Source organism: Morone saxatilis, unplaced genomic scaffold (genome assembly GCF_004916995.1).
Source record: "Morone saxatilis isolate NCDOM2014 unplaced genomic scaffold, NCSU_SB_2.0 Contig0, whole genome shotgun sequence".
Taxonomy (NCBI): domain Eukaryota; kingdom Metazoa; phylum Chordata; class Actinopteri; family Moronidae; genus Morone; species Morone saxatilis.
Window position 1 is genome coordinate 525,719 of NW_023339650.1, and position 18,581 is coordinate 544,299.

General features: G+C 40.4%; 1 protein-coding gene across 1 annotated transcript in view; it reads left to right on the forward strand.

The window, feature by feature from the left end:
• The first annotated feature begins 1,835 nt into the window (after positions 1 to 1,835).
• The window catches only part of plppr5b (phospholipid phosphatase related 5b), a 25,987-nt gene continuing 9,241 nt past the window's right edge, over positions 1,836 to 18,581 (forward strand). The window contains exons 1-3 of the mRNA XM_035656121.1: positions 1,836 to 1,895; positions 4,236 to 4,538; positions 16,074 to 16,250. Coding sequence (XP_035512014.1) covers positions 1,836 to 1,895; positions 4,236 to 4,538; positions 16,074 to 16,250 — 540 coding nt within the window. The remainder of the gene's footprint in view (positions 1,896 to 4,235; positions 4,539 to 16,073; positions 16,251 to 18,581) is intronic.

Genomic DNA, 18,581 nt, shown 5'->3' on the forward strand with positions numbered 1-18,581 from the left:
GTTAGCCAAATTAACTAATGTATATGAATTACTATTCTGTTCACAGGTGTCACACTTTACTGTAAATCTGCCAATCTACAGTTTAGACACTTATGGAATAACTAAATCTTAACAGACAGGGATACCTGTGGATTCAATCAAAAACAGGTCAGTGGCCTGATGTGTATCGATTTGGGAGTCCTTGACACCAAAAAGGTTGAGAACCACTTATTTAGGAGGATCTATTGGCAGAAATATAATAATAATAATTAATATAATATTCATAGGCATGTTTTCATTAGTGTATAATCACCTGAAAATAGTTTCGCCAAACCAAACACTGGCTCTATACTGTTTTTTTTGCCAGGGACCATAATTTCTTCTGTGTGCTAGGTTGAGGCAAGTGGTTTCAGTTGGTTGCAATCTTCTTCACTGTCAGATAACAAGATGCCACTAAATCCTCTTTTAATGATACCAGCATGTTTTTCTGACGTCAGACTTGTGCATCTACACTGCTGGAAACTTGAAGGAAGAATGGAACAAGAAGGAGTCATGGTGGATAGAAAAAAACTGTCCAAAGTGTGGCTTCATTTACAAAGAAAGATAACAACATTGGTAGAAGCCTACTTTTTTCACTCATTTATCAAGAATCAGGTAGACAATCGAGAAAGAATCAAACTGATAAGCAGAATCGATAATGACATTGGTATTAATAAAATGTAAGCAATTTCTATCCCTATTACTAACTGATTCTTCTTGAGTGCTTAAAGGGAAAACCCTCCACATTCAATCTTTCTCAGGTGTAATACGTTTCAGTGAAATATGACCACACGCTTCAACATTGTCTTGTTAATCTTCATATTCACCACTCAGCCCCAGTGTTTTGAGGAAGTCTCTACCTTTGACTTGTGTGTGTCAAAGTGTTTGTGAGCACACAGGGAGTCTGGGAAACTGTGATAACTTTGAGACTGACTGGGTTGTGCATCACACTGCAGCACTGAGGAGACGCTGGCACCGGATCAAAGAAGAGGTGCATTGCTTCAACCCGGCTCATCCAACGACACAGACATACCCAAAGGCAGGAAGGATCACATACACACAATAAGCATGCATACTTAGACTCCTGAGCATACACATGCATGGCTACACTCTGCAGCAGATCATGGCATTGTTTGAAGCAGGCAAACTGAATTAGATTTATGCCCTAATAAGCAATTTTGGTTGTCCCTCTCTGTGTTCCCAAAGCCAGACAGGATGAGAGAGGAGGGGGTTAGCTAGTGAGTCTGAGTCAACATTTCCATGTTCGTGTCGGAGAAAGTGGGACAGCATCAGGCCAATGCGCTGCGTGGCGAGTGCTCAGCCAATGAGTCACACGATGCTTGACAAAACCTATTTGATGCTTGTTAAGAAATGGACCTGTCAGCACCTGGAGCCTCACACCGCTGCTCTGTGCGACTGATGAGGAGTGAGAAAGGAAAAGGCAATGAGTGCCTTGCTTAACAGCCATGACGCCTCGCTGCCCATTTTTATGAATGTCTCCCAGCAAAATTTGCTTCAAAGCCTGGGTTGAATTAGTTTGCAAGAGCACAAACACTTGACAGTGATTGGAAAAGCTGCTATTGTTACCCCAGCAAATAATGCATCCTGGTAGTGTGTGTGTGTGTGTGTGTGTGTGTGTTTGATTTGGTGAACACCTCTCTCAATATGTGTGAGAAAGAGTTGTCTGACTAAGCCCCTGTTTGGTAATTTAGTGTGACAGAGGGCCGGGCTCTCGTAGGAGGGAAGCAATTATTTCTGTTAACGCCCTTCAATCACTAAGACGTAAAGCCGGGCTGGTTTGGTTAAGAGCAGTATGAATGGACGGTGGCATCTGGGTGACTCTTGGTATCGGTGAGCAGCAGGGGATTGTGTTCCTGGTACTGAGGTGTCCCTGTAGACAGTGGACCTGTTTTATGCAGTGTCACGCAGTGTGAGAAGCAGCAGGTCTCTGCTGTGAGATAAAAAGGTTTTGTCTGTAGTTAGAGGGAATCATTCTCACTGAAAAAACAGTGGTGATCCTGATGTGGGTGTGATGTGGACTCACAAGATCATGCCAGAATCCATTTTGCAAGGCTTCAAATTATGCATTTGTGGCCTAACTACGGTAGTACCGGACCATTCAGTATTCTTTGAGGAAGTACTGGAAGCTACGGGGGTGGACAGCTCTATCAGAACTGGAGACAATTTCTTTATTGAAAGAAGAGCAAATAATAGCACAAAAGGCTTTTATCAGTAGAAAAGATGTTTACTTTCTTTCTTCCTGGATATGTTGTTACCAGTAGTTGAACCTTAGGTCTACAGTGGTATAAATAATAGAAATGTTATCCCTGTCAGCCTTGTAGCCTTGCAAGGCAGTAAGACTTGTGAGATCACAAAATCATGCAAGAATCCATTTTGCCAGCTATGAAACTATGATACCCTCCCAGCTTCATCGCTTGGTTTGTTTCCTGTACCCAGTTTTGACGACTGGGTCTGGCTTTCATTCTATGCTGCAAAATAGTGATAACTATAAGTTTTCTTTGGTTTGATAAAGAGAGAGAGACAGGAAAGAGGAGAGGCCTAAGCACAAATAAACACCCACACACCGCTGCAGCAGACTGCAGCTATTTGCAGCAACACCTGATTTGGTCTGAATATGGTGTAAACTGCTAGTTCTGGGTAAACCTAAGCTCTCATTTTCTTTAGTCTGTGGCCCAATTCCAACTTCAGTTAGTGAAAGTGTGTTATTAATGACATATGAAAGCATAAAACATGCATTTAAGATGAATTAGATGTATACACTTGCCATTAAATTGTATGTGGGCTATGCAGTGATTTTCTACAGAAGTTATTGTAAACAAACATTGTGACTGGGAGGTATCTGGGATGCACAGACATGCAGTCTCTATAAAGGTTTTAAAGACAGTGAGTGGTTGCTGAATCTACCTTCAATGTTCAAACAAAAAGCAGGTGTGGCACCGAGGTCAGCGGCGGCAGCGGCAAGGAGAGAGGCGATGGCTGCCGCTCTCTATTTGACACTGCTGCCTAAGTTGATTATGGAGATACACCCTGCTGATTCAAAATAGAGAACACCAACTTTGAAGCAGCTGCAACCCCTCTGAAAGGACCTTAATATGATTTTGTGAGAAAGAGCTGTTATGCTGCCTCTTCTTCTGAATTTCTCTGAACGTCAGATAACTTTACTGACAGAGACAGAACATTACTGAATGCAAGATGCTTTTTATTAAGGGTAGTGCAGCTATATCAACTTTAGAACACAAGATATATTTGAACGGAGGAAACCAGGCTCCAAAATTAATCTGCCCATAGCAGGTAAACTGCACAAATTTACCAGTCCAAATATATAGCCATAAAACTGCATCATGAATTATTTGACTGTAAATAATCAAGTTTTGAGCCCTTTTGAACCTATGAGCTTCATATTTTAGCCAGGATCTTGGGGTTCCTGTGTCACCACCTATTGCAAAAACGCCTCCTCAACATCTCTAAAAATTCCAAAATTCTTGTCAACTTTTACAGAGGAGGAACAAAAAGCATCCTGACTGGTAACATCACAAACTGGCATGCAATGTGCATGGCCAAGGACAGGAAGACTCTGCAGCAGCTGATTAAAACCGCCTACACTTCCAAGCATTAGTGATATTGGTGAGAGGAGGTGCCTGCATAGAGCCCAAAGGATACTGAAAGACAGGACCCTCCCCAGCCACAGCCTTTTCTGCCTGCTGATGTCTGGCAAGAAATACAGAAGTATCCGCTGCCGTACCACCAGACTTAAACACAGCTTCTTCTCTTAGGCTGTAGGACTCCTCAACTATTCCTCCGCACTCCACCCTAAATAAATGACATGAAACCTTACACTGACATTGCACATGCTGTACAAACTCTCTTTTGTTATTGTGCAACTAAAGTGACAAATAAATTAACCTTGATACATTTGTGTAGCTAGTTGTTTATCAGTCACATACTCACTCTCTGCTGTAAGATCTGATCATTGCCGTTCTGTGTTTTTGTCTTTCTAAAGCTCTGCAATCCAATCTGCTTTCTCAAATAAAGATGTTGGAAGATGTTTTAGGTCCTCCAAAACACGTTCTATGGCTAAGACTGACAAAACTCTTATTGCTATCATATTAGTTTGTCTGGAGGCTGATGGATCACAGTATTTTTAATTAGCTCCACTTTTTCAGTCTCTGCACCAACAGCGTTCTTGCTGGTGGTAGATCCATCTGTCCCATGTGTCCTCCCTCTTAACATTTTCATTTTTCTTCCCAGGAGTCTACACCTTTGGCCTCTTCACCGTGGACATCTTTGTCAACGCGGGCCAGGTTGTGACAGGGAACCTGGCACCCTACTTCCTGACGGTCTGTAAGCCAAACTACACAGCGCTGGGCTGCCAGCAGGCCCTGCGCTACATCAGCCACCAGGAGGCCTGCACAGGGAACCAGGATGATATCATGCGTGCCCGCAAGACATTCCCGTCCAAGGAAGCAGCACTCAGTGTCTATGCTGCACTCTACCTGGCTGTGAGTCACTCTTTGCTCTCACTGTATATACTGCAGGTCAAATGAAAAATACTTTTATTTATAGTGGTTTTTTCATTAGTTGACATTTTAAAAGCTTTTATTGAAATGTTGCTGCTGCTTACAGTTGTAGGCACTACCTTTACGTAGCTGTATAAAACTTAATTCCAGTTTATTACAACTTGGGTTTTCTTGTCATAGTTTTGTCCATCATTTCTATCAGTAATATTAACATTATACTCAAAAAATCCACTACTTAAACTGAACATGGTGACAGCAGTAGACTGATGGGTCAAGACCATCAACATATAAAAGATGGACATCATGGGAAAGTCCAAAAGACGGACTTCCTGTAAAAGCACAATTTTTGTATAAATCAAACAAATGAGATACTGTGTCCGTTAGTGAGCTTTAGAGCTTTAGACAGAGACAGGCTAGCTGTTGCCACATGTTTCCAGTCTTTATGCTAAGCTAAGTTAATTGCCTCCTGGCTCTTGCCTCATATTTAAATATCATCGTGATATAGCTTTTCATTTCACTTTCAGAAATAAAGAGAATAGGCATATGGATGTAGCTAAGCTAACAGGAAATTGTTTGAAAAATTGGATTGGATTTATGAAAACAGGAGCAAAATCATATTTTTGAAGGACTGTATAAAGGTACTGGATGTTACTCAGATAATGGCATTAGAGCCAAGTAAAATCCCACGTTGGAGTAATTCTATTTTTTCGGTTTGACATGGCTGCCAAGTCAGATTATGCAGGAAGTCAAACTGAGTTAGCGTTTCCCAATCCCAGTTTCCTCTTCCAAATATATATTTTTTTTCTTTTCTGTAAGTTTGAGAATGTGAGTGATATATTTATGCAAATCATATTCAGCCTAAACTGCTTTTGCACACGGAATGCTGCAACATCCATTTAAAAAACAGCTGGTTCAGCTGTTGACCCACCGGCCACAGATAGTTATACATAGCAAGGGGAGGAGGTGAAATCCCAGGACATTTCTCAGTTTTTATTCAGCTTTCACTTTTCAGATTTCAGTTGCTATCAAAATCTGCGAAAATCTAAGTGTAGGTTTGGTTGTATGGTTGTATGTGTTTTAAAAGGCAAACCTTAACCTTGAACTAGAAAGTTCTGTAAGTGATTTCACACTTTGTTTAAACTGTGATCACCAAAAGGAGTTAGATATTGGAGGTCAAATTGCTTTTTTCCCCTATAAGTTACAGAAAAGCAATGGCCAAATTGTTAATATGTTACAAAATTTTCTAGTAACTCTTACTGTTGCTTTGCATGTATTAATAAAACTTTTTAACCTGGGATCATAGTCAGTGGTGGCTTGCTTTGTATGCTATCAATAGTTTAGCTTTCTTTCTGTCTTCGTTGTACGTCAGTGGTGTTGTTTTTTAATAGCCCCTAGTAGATTAATCTGTCTTTCCAGTCATGCATTAATCATGAAGAAAGACATTGTTGATCAAAAATGCATTTGGGTCCTTTTTGTGTCATTTATACTTCACACGGCTTGGCACCAACCCATATCATAGAGAGGGGTGCAACAGGTTATACTGGTTTGTCCATTGTTGGCATCTAGTGGGTAACTAGGTGGCTATTTTGCTAAGGTAAGACTTGAAGGCTATGAATATAAGAAGTTTTTTCAGAAAGCAAAAGGAGGTGTTAGAGGAGTTGGAGGAAGAGTTATCTCCTGGTGCTGTAGCAGCAGGTGAGGGTGCCACTGCCTCAACTTCTAGCTCAGGCTGGTGAGGTTTTAATGAACAAGACAAGAGAGAGGAGAAAGGAATAGGGGGAGAGAGCAGAGGAGATGAGAAGTGCGACAGACAGATGAGACACCAAAAGAGCTACTGGAGAGGTGAAGGAGAGTGTCAGATAAGACCCAGAGTTAACACACTTTGTCACAGTTCAAATCTGTCAGCTTGTTAGCACATGACGTCATGTCGCTGTCTTCTAGTTTTCTACACTGGAAGCATTATCACAAACTCTCAAAATGCATTGTTGTTTGTGCAGTTGTTGTTTATAAGGGGGAAAAATTAAAGAAATTGATGCAAAAACACTGGAAGATGTTTATTTTAATTTCTATACCAGTTTATGTGTATGCTATCTTTAGAATATTTCCACCACTTTACTTTGCTGTCAGACAGCCCTTTCCGTTATATCCATCTATTGCTGCCTCGATCCGCAACAACTAACGTTAAGTTAAATCCGTATTAACATGTAAAAGTCACACAGTACCAACAACAAACTAACAGATTGAGGCAGCAGTAACCAGCAACTCCTGTGTTCTGCGAGGTAAAATTATTGTTTTTGTCAAAGAAGTCTGATGGCTTTGGACAGAGCCATATAACAATGTAAGTTCCCTGTTGAAAAGTCCTTCAATTCAGTTGAAAAATTGCTTCTTTGAATGATGTCCAACATATGTTGTGATTTTGTACCTTCCTCTCTATTATCGTTTGAAATAGCACAACACAGACCCTCCTCCATCTCATCCATTCTGCTTTTCACTTCCTGTCCTTATTGGAATCACACAAACAAGCTATTGAAGCAGAAGCTATGCAAACAGGGTTGGTAAATTCTCAAAATTGAACAAAGCATTGGCAGCATATAATCTAGCATATAACAGCTGCAAATAAAATAATAATGATGTTCAATGAGAACTCAGATTGCAACCATTGTATTTACTTTGATTTCATGTTGTGAAAGCCAGCCTATGCAGCACAGTGTGTCACAATGTATATATTTCTTTCATTTTACTCTAAAATAACTTCAAAATGATGCAATTATGGGTAAAAATCTAAAGATTTCTGGGCTAGACTATGTTTTAAGACACAACAACTTCCTTGGTGCATGTCCTACTTTGCTTGTTGCTTGCCTTACTCTTCTTCTAAGCTTTTCATCCTGTTTAGATTCATATTTTCACCTGATTTCTCCTGTTCTAATTTTATATGTTGTATGTTGAGTTTTATTGTTGCTTTAATGGATAATCTAGCACCAATCAATCAAGGAATCTAGGAAATGTATTTTACATTACACAAGGTTGTACAACAAAATTAAGGTTTGCAGTTTCTTATGCACATAAAAAGAAAATGAAATGTAAAAATAACATACAAAATAGGAAATATATATAGTTATTCACATACACATAAAGGTATATACCCAGGGAACAATTGTGCAAGTCATCTTTTGAATTTGTCCAGACCGGACATTAGCCAGTCCAAACTGGGCCAGCATGGCTCTTATCCATCTCTCTACCTTTCCTCTTGGGCTGACAGCACCCACTGTGGTGGGCTGGTCCCATCTGGTTGATCTGACTGGTGGAATGGTCTCAAAGTCTGCTGTTCTTTAATCCAAACAGCAAGCTTCTTTTTAATAATACGTAATATGTGTTTAAGCAATAAAGCTGAAAACAGATTAAAAATTGAGCAGTTTGAGGGAGTTAGCCAACCGGTCACAGCATTGCCTGATCCGGTCGATTAGACCAATTTTGGTTTTGCTTAGCCCTTAAGATCAAATCCAATCAGACACCATTCAGCAATGTTTTCAGCAATAAAATTTCAGAAATAACAGATTCAAACAAAATGGTGGCAAGTTTGAAGGAGCTACTGGAGCCGTTGCCATCTGACCAATGGAATGAATGAAGTGATGAAGAGGAAGATATACTTTATTAATCCCCAATGGGGAAATTCTTTTTTCACTATTACTTTACACACACAGGTCTGAAATACAATCAGGCACAGGAAGGCCATTAGACTTGTAAATTTGGAGAGATGGTGCACAGGATGTGGACTGGCACCTCTCCAGCTGCCAGCTGCTCCATACTGTGCTGAACATGAACCAGCGACTCAAGTCCCAACAGACTGAGCTACTGCCGCCCATGAAAATCACACTTTAGCTGATTAATTTAAAGTGATTTGAAACAATGTGTATTGTCCCTGGGGGCGGGGGGACATTTTTTCAGAAAAAAGCAAGGACAAAAAAATACAGTCACAATGACTAATATAACAATAAGATGACCTGCTCTTCTCAGAGCTGTGCAGGAGAACCGATCTCTAAAAAAGGGACTGCTGCTACACAAATAGTGGTCCATGTTTGTCGCTGATTGCTGTAGAAGAAAGTCTCCTTACCTACATTATAAATTAGCTCACAATATGTACAGTAAATAAAGTTGAGGAAACTTAATTTAAAGGCAACTGTCTTCACTGTTGTTTTATATCAAACTCAAACTTTTATGATTTAAGTTAGAAACAAAAAAAGGTAATTTACTTTTCGTCTTTAGAAAAACTTCAATCTTTGAGTTTTAGAAAGATCTTTCTTACAGTCATACTGGTACACCATCAGTGTAAACAAATGGTACAGGGAAGAATTACTCTGTACGTTGTTCAGTGAGATCTCCCTTAATGAGCCCATATCTGGCAATCAAACTGTATCCAACTATTATGTCTCACGAACCCAATTACAGTCCTGCAGTGTCTTTGCATTCTTAAATTTTCTACATGAATGTCCTCATAATCATCCACAGATTATCCTGTGTAGTATTTACATCTAACTGATCGTCACTCTTCAGTCAGCAGTCCAAAATGCTTGAAAGTTCCACGGAGAGCAGGGCAGCAGATTTCTGCGCTGTGTGATTCACTGTGGATTTATACTTTAAGCACAACACACAAATCAAACATTTCCAGCTCATCAGCTCTTGCTGATGGTCTGATTGCTTTGATTTTCTGTATCAGAGCGCCAGCGTCTGCCTGAGTGCCCATAAGCGATGGAAGCACGGCTTTGGACCATCAGTGACTCCCTGCACGATGGGGAGAGCAGATTGCCTCTGTTATCTAGGTCATTGTGTGTGTACAGCTCGGCGTTAAGGACATGCATGCAGTTTGCACACACAGACACATAACACAAAGGGTACACACACACCAAGAACCCTGCAGCTCTGAGGAGATAATGATTACTCCTATTCAAACTCTCATTGTCTTGGTCATTACAGCAGTACCAGGTCCAAACACAGCATCCGCAGAACCCAAGGATTTATCGAAATGAGGCTGTAATTCCCCCATTCAAATGGTAATGTTACAGTAATGTGGAGACTCAGAATTACTTTTTGGAATGTTTTGGCCTGAATCTACACTGTAAGGTTGTGTCATTTTTAGCTGGACCTAAAGCAGGTATGAATCATTTGGTCCAAAAATTGTCCCTGTGTGGCAGTTGCACTTCTTTGACAGGCCTACAGTAGGTCTTATTATTTTATCTGTGTGGCTCGTTCCTACTTGAGACAAGATTATATGGGTTTGAAAGTCCACTTTGATCTAATTATGTGCAAGTGAAAAGGAAAGCAAACATTATTTACTAAAAAGTCCACTGTAAATATTAATTGCATTACAGAACTACCTTCTGATTCATTTACCCTATTGTACCATCCTTGCTGTAGTAGTAAATACACAATTGTGCAATGCAGTGGACCTTTACAATAGAGTTGAATATGTTCACCTTTGTTCTTTGTTAGCTAGCTAGTTACATCTGATAGCCAATGCTAGCAAAACACTAGCTAATTAGTTTGTGTTTTCTTATCAATTGATGCTTATTTACATCAATCGTTAAGCTAGAGTCTGCTAGCATTTTGCTGACATTAACTAACTTAAAATGTCACTTTTATCTTTAAACCATCTCCAAAACGTGGCTGTCTTGTCAGCTTAGACGAGCCTAGCACATAGCATATCTGCATACAGAAAAGGAAAAAAGGAGAAAGTTGACGGGTCAATTTCCATCCCAGCCAGCTGCCAGTAAGGGCCTGTCAAGGGAAAACATGTCGGCTTGTCACATTGGAACAGTTGTATGTTGTGAATGTGGATAGTGCAGAAAGGGTGTGCCCCTGTAGCATTTCTAGAGTGGCACAGGCACAGTCTGTGTTGACTGTGACAGAAGTGTAGGAGTTCTATCCAGCTGTGACAGTCTCAGTTTGTTTTTTTAGTCCCTAGCTTGGTTTGTTTGTAGCTGTGGTATTTTAATCTAGCAGTGTGGGTGGTGCTGCACTTGTACTGTGACATCTTTTCTTTACATTTTCTTTTTAAGTTTGACTTTCTGAAGGCAGGGTTGTTTGATTTGTTGGTTCAGCCATATTGGATTTCACTGCTCAGCTCTTCTTCTGCTTCTTTAAAACAGGCCAATAATATGTATTCCTGTAAATCAGAGGATTTCTCTCAGGAAAGGTCATGCATGTGACTGCATGTTATACATGCTTTTTGAATTCATAAAGGGAGCCGGAGACCATGTTTCCAGAGGAAGCACCCTGTATTCCAATAAAAGGGAATACATCCGTGGGCGGCTGTGGTGCAGCGGCAGAGTGGGTCGTCCCCTAATCGGAAGGTTGTGGGTTTGATCCCCGGCTCCTGCTGCACACGTCGAAGTTTTCTTGAGCAATATACTAAACCCTAAATTGCTCCTGATGCTGTGCATCGGTGTGTGAATGTGTATGAATGAGTTAGTTTCTGTTCGATGGGCTTTGCGTCTGATTGATTGATTGATTCTTATTAAAATACCGACACTTTGGGACCTGGCAATGAGACTCAATCAACTATCTTTCTCATTTTTAGAAAAATAACATACTGCATCTTTAAAGATACCAACATTTACATATGTCATTGATATTCGTGTGCAGTCTGATCAGAATGTTTACTTTAATGTGTCCCAGTAACAGCTACAATATTGAACTACAAGAAAGATATTATCGGTAAAAATACATTTTATCCATCATATCAGAATTGAATCACTCTGATTGGGCCTGGTACCATTTGAAATAAAAGGTTAATATCTGGTTAGACACTAAGAGATCTGTGTCATAAAGAGGAGCCTAGAGTAAAATATCTCTTTGAGATCCCCCTTTAAATCAGCCTGATGTATGAAAACAGCAGCCTATGCTGGCTCATACAGCATGCTCCGTTTCTCAGTGTCCCTCAGTAACACCACAGGACACCGTTTGAACTTGGCAAGACAGAGAGATTGATGTCTGGAACAGCGTCGAGTGGAGGGCGAGCCGCTCTGCCTCATCTCCCCAGGTTGAATTTTTCATGCCGCACTCTCCATTTAGCTGACAAGCCTCTGATATAGTGAGCATGCCGACAGCTGCTAATGTCTGACATTAAATGGAAAATATAGGTTACAGCATGCACCCGGCTCGCAAAGGCTGTTAAGACAAATCAAGTTGACCTAAGGAGTGCTGGGTCAAAGGATGTCCAACCGAGAAACATTAATTATACTATATACGTGGTGTGTGTTTTTTTGTGTGTGTGTTGGAAAGGTCAACCAGCAGGTTTTTCTGTGCATCTAAGTATAAAATTGATAGTATATGACAGCTCATACAAGCCACAATGACTCACAGGGAGAAATCCCCTTGACCCGGTGAAGGACAGGCATACACACACACACACACACACACGACCAGTCCAATTTAATAACAGTTGTCAAAGTAGCATGACTCATGACTCATGATATGTTGTTTAAAACTGAGTGCAGGTCACAGATACACACTGACCACATAACTACTCTGCTTGAATTACATGAAATTAAAGCTGCAGTAGGTAACTTTCATTAAAATAACTTTTTGTCATATTTGCTGAAACTATCAGGTTTTTCTGCCTCCTCCTAGTGCACCTAATAACATTTGCAAGAATCCATGGGGCCTGGCAATTTAGCTATGGCAGCTTTAATGAAAACCAATAACTATAGAATATTAGGAAAGAAAACTGTTGCTGTGACTGCTGCGAGACTCACCTACAGAGGGACAAAGGTCAATTCACATTATGCACACACACTAAGATAGAGAGATGTTGAGCAACAAAGTGCAGAGCTCTTCTTCAATTCGATCACTGGAAATAATGAATACTGACACTGTTGATGACATCATCACTCGCCAGACTGGAGCTGTGCCGACTTTCTCTCAATGACATTGCAAGAATAATAGCAGAAGCAGTGGCAGAAGCAACAATACCAGTAATAATTGTAGTGATAACAGTTTATTTTGCCAGTATATTTACATATTTGGCTGTAATTGGGTGCAGATGAAACACATATTTTTTTGAGGCGCACTGAGGTTATTTAGCATATTATGCACTATTGTTAATCAATGTCCAGTTAGACTTTCAAAATAAAGCTTGCGTGGCTAACAAGTTCAGAATATCCATCACCATACAAACACATTGATTCAATCTCATCCCAGTCTCTATAAACATATGAACCATTGCCTCCTCATGCTTGCTGTGTTGAAAAATTTGACCAAATTCACAAAGACTAAAACTAAAGACATTTCCTGTATATTCTTATTTTATTTTCTTAGTACACAAAATCATTTTAGTTGGTTTCGTTTTCAGTTTAGTTAACTTTAAGTTAAGTGTAAGTTAAGTACATGAATAAAACGTAACTAACGTATGCTGTCACTTCGTCAGTAGCCCTACACTACAAAATATGATGTTGTAGGTATCCCTCTAGCAGCGTTCTAAGCTGCTGAGATCGCCTACAATATATGATATAAATGTTTAAACTTGTGTCAATATGGACATGCTGCACATCATTAGGTTAGTTCAATTCTCCACAATTCAGTCCATCACTTCGTTTTACAGAAACCATGAGTACCAAAGTAACAAATGATCAAATTAATGATTCCTAACTGATATGTTATCAATAGCATAATTAATTAAAGGCCTGCCCCATATAAAGGTAAGTTGAGTTCAGTGATTGAAGCAAATAAAAGCCTGGGCTATTAACAAAACTTTTTATGGGTGCGTAAGTTACGTTTTATTCATTTACATCAGGTACGTAACTTAACTTCTTTTCCTAATCCTAACCAAGTAGTTTTATTCATAAACCTTACCAAACTGCAACTGTTTCGCAATGTTAACCACTCAAGCTTCATTTTGAAGGTCTAACCAGATGTTTCTGCCAGTCCAGAAATTACTCCAGAGAGCCACAGGTGCACCAGTCGAGCCTGGCCACCAAAAAAGTGTGTTTGATACACCCTTGATGCACTGAGCAGGACGCATTTCACTTTGATCTGCACTGTGCTCACTGATTGATGAAAATAGAGCCCACTGTGTTTCCAATGAGAAAGTGTGTTGGTGTGTGTGTCAAACAGCAGTTTACAGAAGAAGAGAAGGACAGAGAGCCTGGCAGGTCATGTATCAGGTGACTGCTTAAGGAAATGTGGACCATTACGCTGGGTTCTTTCAGCAGAATGTGCTTATTAATTAAGACTTCTGAGAATATAAACAGAGCACCTTCATTTACCTGTTAATGAAGGATATAGAAGCTTGCAGAATGCTCTCTGCCGTGTAGCCATTTTATCCTGCAAGTGTAAAAACATGATCCTGAATAACCAAATGAGACGAAGAATAAATGAATTGCAGAGAGAGAAATAGAAACATTTGATCTGGCCTTGGAGGAGATTGTGCACTTAATGAAAAATAAAGTTAGGCCCTCAGAGGCTGTCTATTGCCTCAATACAACAGATTAGTGATTCAAGCCAAACATAGACATGTTTCTTTTGGTCTATATTTGTCTTTTTCTTTCTCTCTGCCCCTCCTCCCTCTGTCTTCTCCAAGTTTGATATCATGCCACTAAAATGAGGCCCGATTGGATAGATATCACATGGTTGTTGTTAAGGAAGCAGCTCTAGTGTGGAGGCTTAATCCTAAAACACATTGTCTGCTTGTGCTGAATGAAATTCCACAAGGCTGTGTTCACATTTTAAAGTGTGTGACTGTGAGTGTGCTTCGGATCTGGTGTTAAATCAGCCCGGTCATGCTGACTCATAGGTCTGCAGCTGTTAAAATACACTTATTCATTTAAAAATGACATACTCTGTAAAGAATTGTATGGAACTATTGTATGGTGCATATGTTTCACCTGCACCTGCTTAAGGCTGTTTTTGTGGTATTTAAGCAGCCAGACCAGCCCATTCTCTTTCCCAGGGCGTCAAATACCATAATTTTGACACCTCTAATGCAAGGTACCCTTTGGCATCTGTTTAAGATAGGGTTGGGCAATATGTTCAAATTTTCCCGATGCCCAACCTCCCTCGCTCCTTTACCTGCTTCATGCCTCTCCTCTCCTGGCCTTTCCCTGTCCTTTCCCTATCATCAGACAAACCCTTAGTTTACCAGCAGTTAGTTGTGAAAATAGACTGGCTCTACAGCTGTTTTTCCTCTCACTCATTCTTCACCTCAGTGAGTGTACTGCACTGCTAAACTTCTGTCATTCTTCGGAGACAGACCATTAACTTATCAAAATAAAAGGACAAAAATTCAGCCAAAAAAAACATTTGACGGCAGCCTAAGCCAGTCAGAGGTAGAGATTGGCAGCTAGGCCGTTGCCATAATAAGATTTGTGAAGAGGCGGCATGGGATGAGAACGTGTTGGCCAGAGAGACAACTCTGGAAAACACTACCATCCTCCACAAATGTTACACAGCAGACCTTTTTCACAGCAGCCATGTTAACATTAATTAGCAGGGTAAACAAAGGTGTTACCAATAAAGGTTTCATTCCATTCAAGTAAAACAGAGTCAGGGTGCTGCTGTTGTGCATGATGGCTCACTGGAACGACTTTGCTACATTAAATGGAACGGAACCTTGAGTATACATTTCCTCTCTTTAGCCCTTCTTTCCTCCTATCAGCTCTCTCATCTCATCCCCTCTTTGGGCTTGTCACCTTCTCTCCTCTTCTTTTCACCTCACCTCACCTCACCTCACTTATTTATGCCTTTCTCCCTCCGGGTATCATCCTCTTCCTCAGCTTTCTTTTCTGTCGTTCCTCCCCTGTTTTCTATCTATCTATTACTCTCCATCTGCTTTTCTCTCCTTATTTTCCTCTCGCCCTTCTATTTATTTTTTCATCCTGTAGTTCCAGTGGCAGATCTGCCAGCACTTCTCTAAATACAGGGGAGAAAATAGAAAGATGCCCTGAGGAGGGACTTAACATATCAGCTCATATTTACACACAGTCACAGCTGTCTGGTGGCATTTCACCACAGAGATACCTTTATTGCACCTTATAGTGCAGTCATATTATTCATCTGTAATTATATAGGCAAATTTAATTTAATTAATGGTTTAATTTAACAAAGTTCAAGCAGGAATTATTTGAAAGACCAGTGTGTAGGACTTTGTGGCATCTAGTGATGAAGTTGCTGATGCAACCATTAGAGCACAGCTCAGCCTTCCATGAGTGTAGGAGAAAATACAGTGACTGTGAAACACAGAATTCTCTATCTAGACCCAGTGTTTGGTATGTCCCTTTTTGGCTACTGTAGAAACATAGCAGAATCAAAATATCCACTTTGGCTTACAAGGTACCTGTAAAATGTTTAATGGTGAGCAGCTTTTGTGAGTTTGAATTCATGGGGATAACAATTGGTTCTAATAATGATAAAATTATTATAAAAAGTTTTCCATGCGTCTTACCTGAAAAACTGCCAAAACAGGTAATTTTCCACGATGTTAAGAAGTTCACATGATCAAATGCTTGCATCTCTCTCCCCTGGCAGATGTATGTGACATGCACGGTGCAGGCGAAGGGCACCCGTCTGGCCAAGCCGGTGCTGTCTCTCGGGCTCATGTGTCTGGCATTCCTCACCGGTCTGAACCGCGTGGCCGAATACCGCAACCACTGGTCGGACGTCATTGCCGGCTTCATCATCGGCACGGCCATCGCCACTTTCCTGGTGAGACTCACAGCCACAGAGGTCATAATAGGTGCTATATGTTTGTGTAGGACAGATACACACACACATACACACATATACCGTAAACAGGCATCTTAAGCTCTCAGTGGTTAGGGACTTATTTTACAGTGGACAGTGGGACTTAAGTTTCAGCAAATAAGACAAAAAGTTACCTACTGCAACTTTAATGATGCTTTTATCAATGACTGGTCTTCACTGATCATGCTGACCATGCCCCTGACGTGATTTTTCTATTTGGCACACAAATTCCCTGCTTATTCAATAATTAATCAGAATAAATACTCATACATTCTCTGTAAATACTCCATCCACCAAACAAAAGTCATTTTTTTGGCCTGTAAACAAGTTAGGCATTGCACAACATCCATTTAGCTGCAGTCCACACAGCACCATGATGTATCTACTTGCTGTCAGTCTGTTTTCAGTCTGTATGGCTGCACATGTTTTTATAGCCTATTTTCCTCCATGGAGAACTATAAAGGCTTGTGTTCCCCTGACAGCTGTGCTATCATGAAGCACACTGCGATGATGAGTGGGACCCAGATACAGTGTGTTTCCTAGCAGCAGCTGAACATCATCTCTCTCCCTTTTTTCCCTTTCTCATCCTCTTTCTTCCTCTTGTGTTGGACAGAGAAAGGCCTGTACGTTCTCAGCTGTGAGTGTGAGCAGAGACGGAGCTGTGATAAGGCCTCGCTCTGCCTCTTCACACAGCGCTCCATTAATGCTGTTAAAAAGACCACAGTGGCCATTAGTGATGGACAGAGACAGGAAAAATAAAAACATTCTTTCATGTGAGAGACTGACAGCTTCTTCTCCCCTTTCTCCTTGTTTTCTCCCCTCTCCTTTACTTTCCTCTCTTTGTTTCCTCTCCTCTCCTTCCCTGTCCACTGCACTTTACTAATCTTCTTGTTTCTTCTCCTTTCCTCCTCCTCCCCCCTCGATTATTGATTCCTCTTTTCTCCTCTCGTCTCTTCTTGTCTCTCTGTTTCGTTTCTCTTCCTGTCCATACCTTGTTTACTCTCCTCTCTTCCTCTCCGTTCATTGCTCCTCTCTTCTCCTCTCTTTGTTTCCATCCCCATCTTTCTTCATCTCATCTCCTTCTCTCTCTCCTCCTCCTCTCCTCTACACTCCACTCCTCTCCTCTATTGTTTCCTCATCCCCTCTCATCTCATCCCGTCTCTTCTTCTCTCTCCTGCTATATCCCCCCATCTTCTCCTCAAACAAACAGCTCTCATTATAACATGAAAAGTGAATCAGAGAGCAGATTGGCCCTCTCCTGGCTTTGCAAGGATTCTATTTTATATGTGCAAATGATCTTCACCAGAGACAGCTGATCTATTGGGAGCAATAATGCCTCTAAAGGGCCTGCAGATGGGCTGTGGTGCATAACAATGTGGTTTTTGGAAATTAAACTCATAAATGGAGCCTTCTAATTTAGAAAAATAAACAGAAAATTGGTGGTCAGACAGATTAACACGAGGAAATATACCAACATTTGGAATCCTGATAGGAAGATAAAAACAAACTTCATATGTCAGTATTAAAGTTAGTGCTACCTGGGACTTTATTCTATAGAAGAAGAAGATTTACTTTATTAATCCCCATTAATAAAGTAAATAATTTTAAAGCTGCACATATGGTTTCTGCTGCTGTGTGATGGTGCAGATAATTAATAAAGGAAAAAATCTGACTAAAAGTCTATAGAGCTCTGTGTGTGCATCTTTGCTAACTAAAACCATGCAAACTATGGTGTTTGCAATTCTGCAATTTTCATTATGGACCAATCTCTGTGCTGAAAGGAGGAGAAAAGACTTAGAACACCGGAGACAGCTGCAGAAACCGCTGCGCTCACTGTAAAAATAATGTAACTGATATTATTATACATGCATCACCTGAATGTGTTTCAGGTGCAGGACTTCTTCTACTGCTGCTCCACTTTTTTTTTTTTTGTATGGAAAAAACAGAATTGACAACGAATCAGACTGATAAGCAGAATTGATAATGGTATTGGTATCAATAGAAACGTGTAAATCCCATCTCTAATCCTAGTTCAGTTGGTGTATGACTCCCTGTTTGGCCTTTGGCTCATGGACCAAAACTGAGAAAGAATAGAAACGTGTTTCAGGTTAATCACTTCTCTCAAGGTTGCTAGTGAACCTCCATAAGTTCCCAGGTTCAATTCAATTCAATTCAATTTTATTTGTCTAACAGACAGAAGTTAACTCAGGACACTTTTCAAATAGAGCAGGTCTAGACTGAACTCCTTATAACATTTACAGAGACCCACCAGTACCACCATGAGCAAGCAAT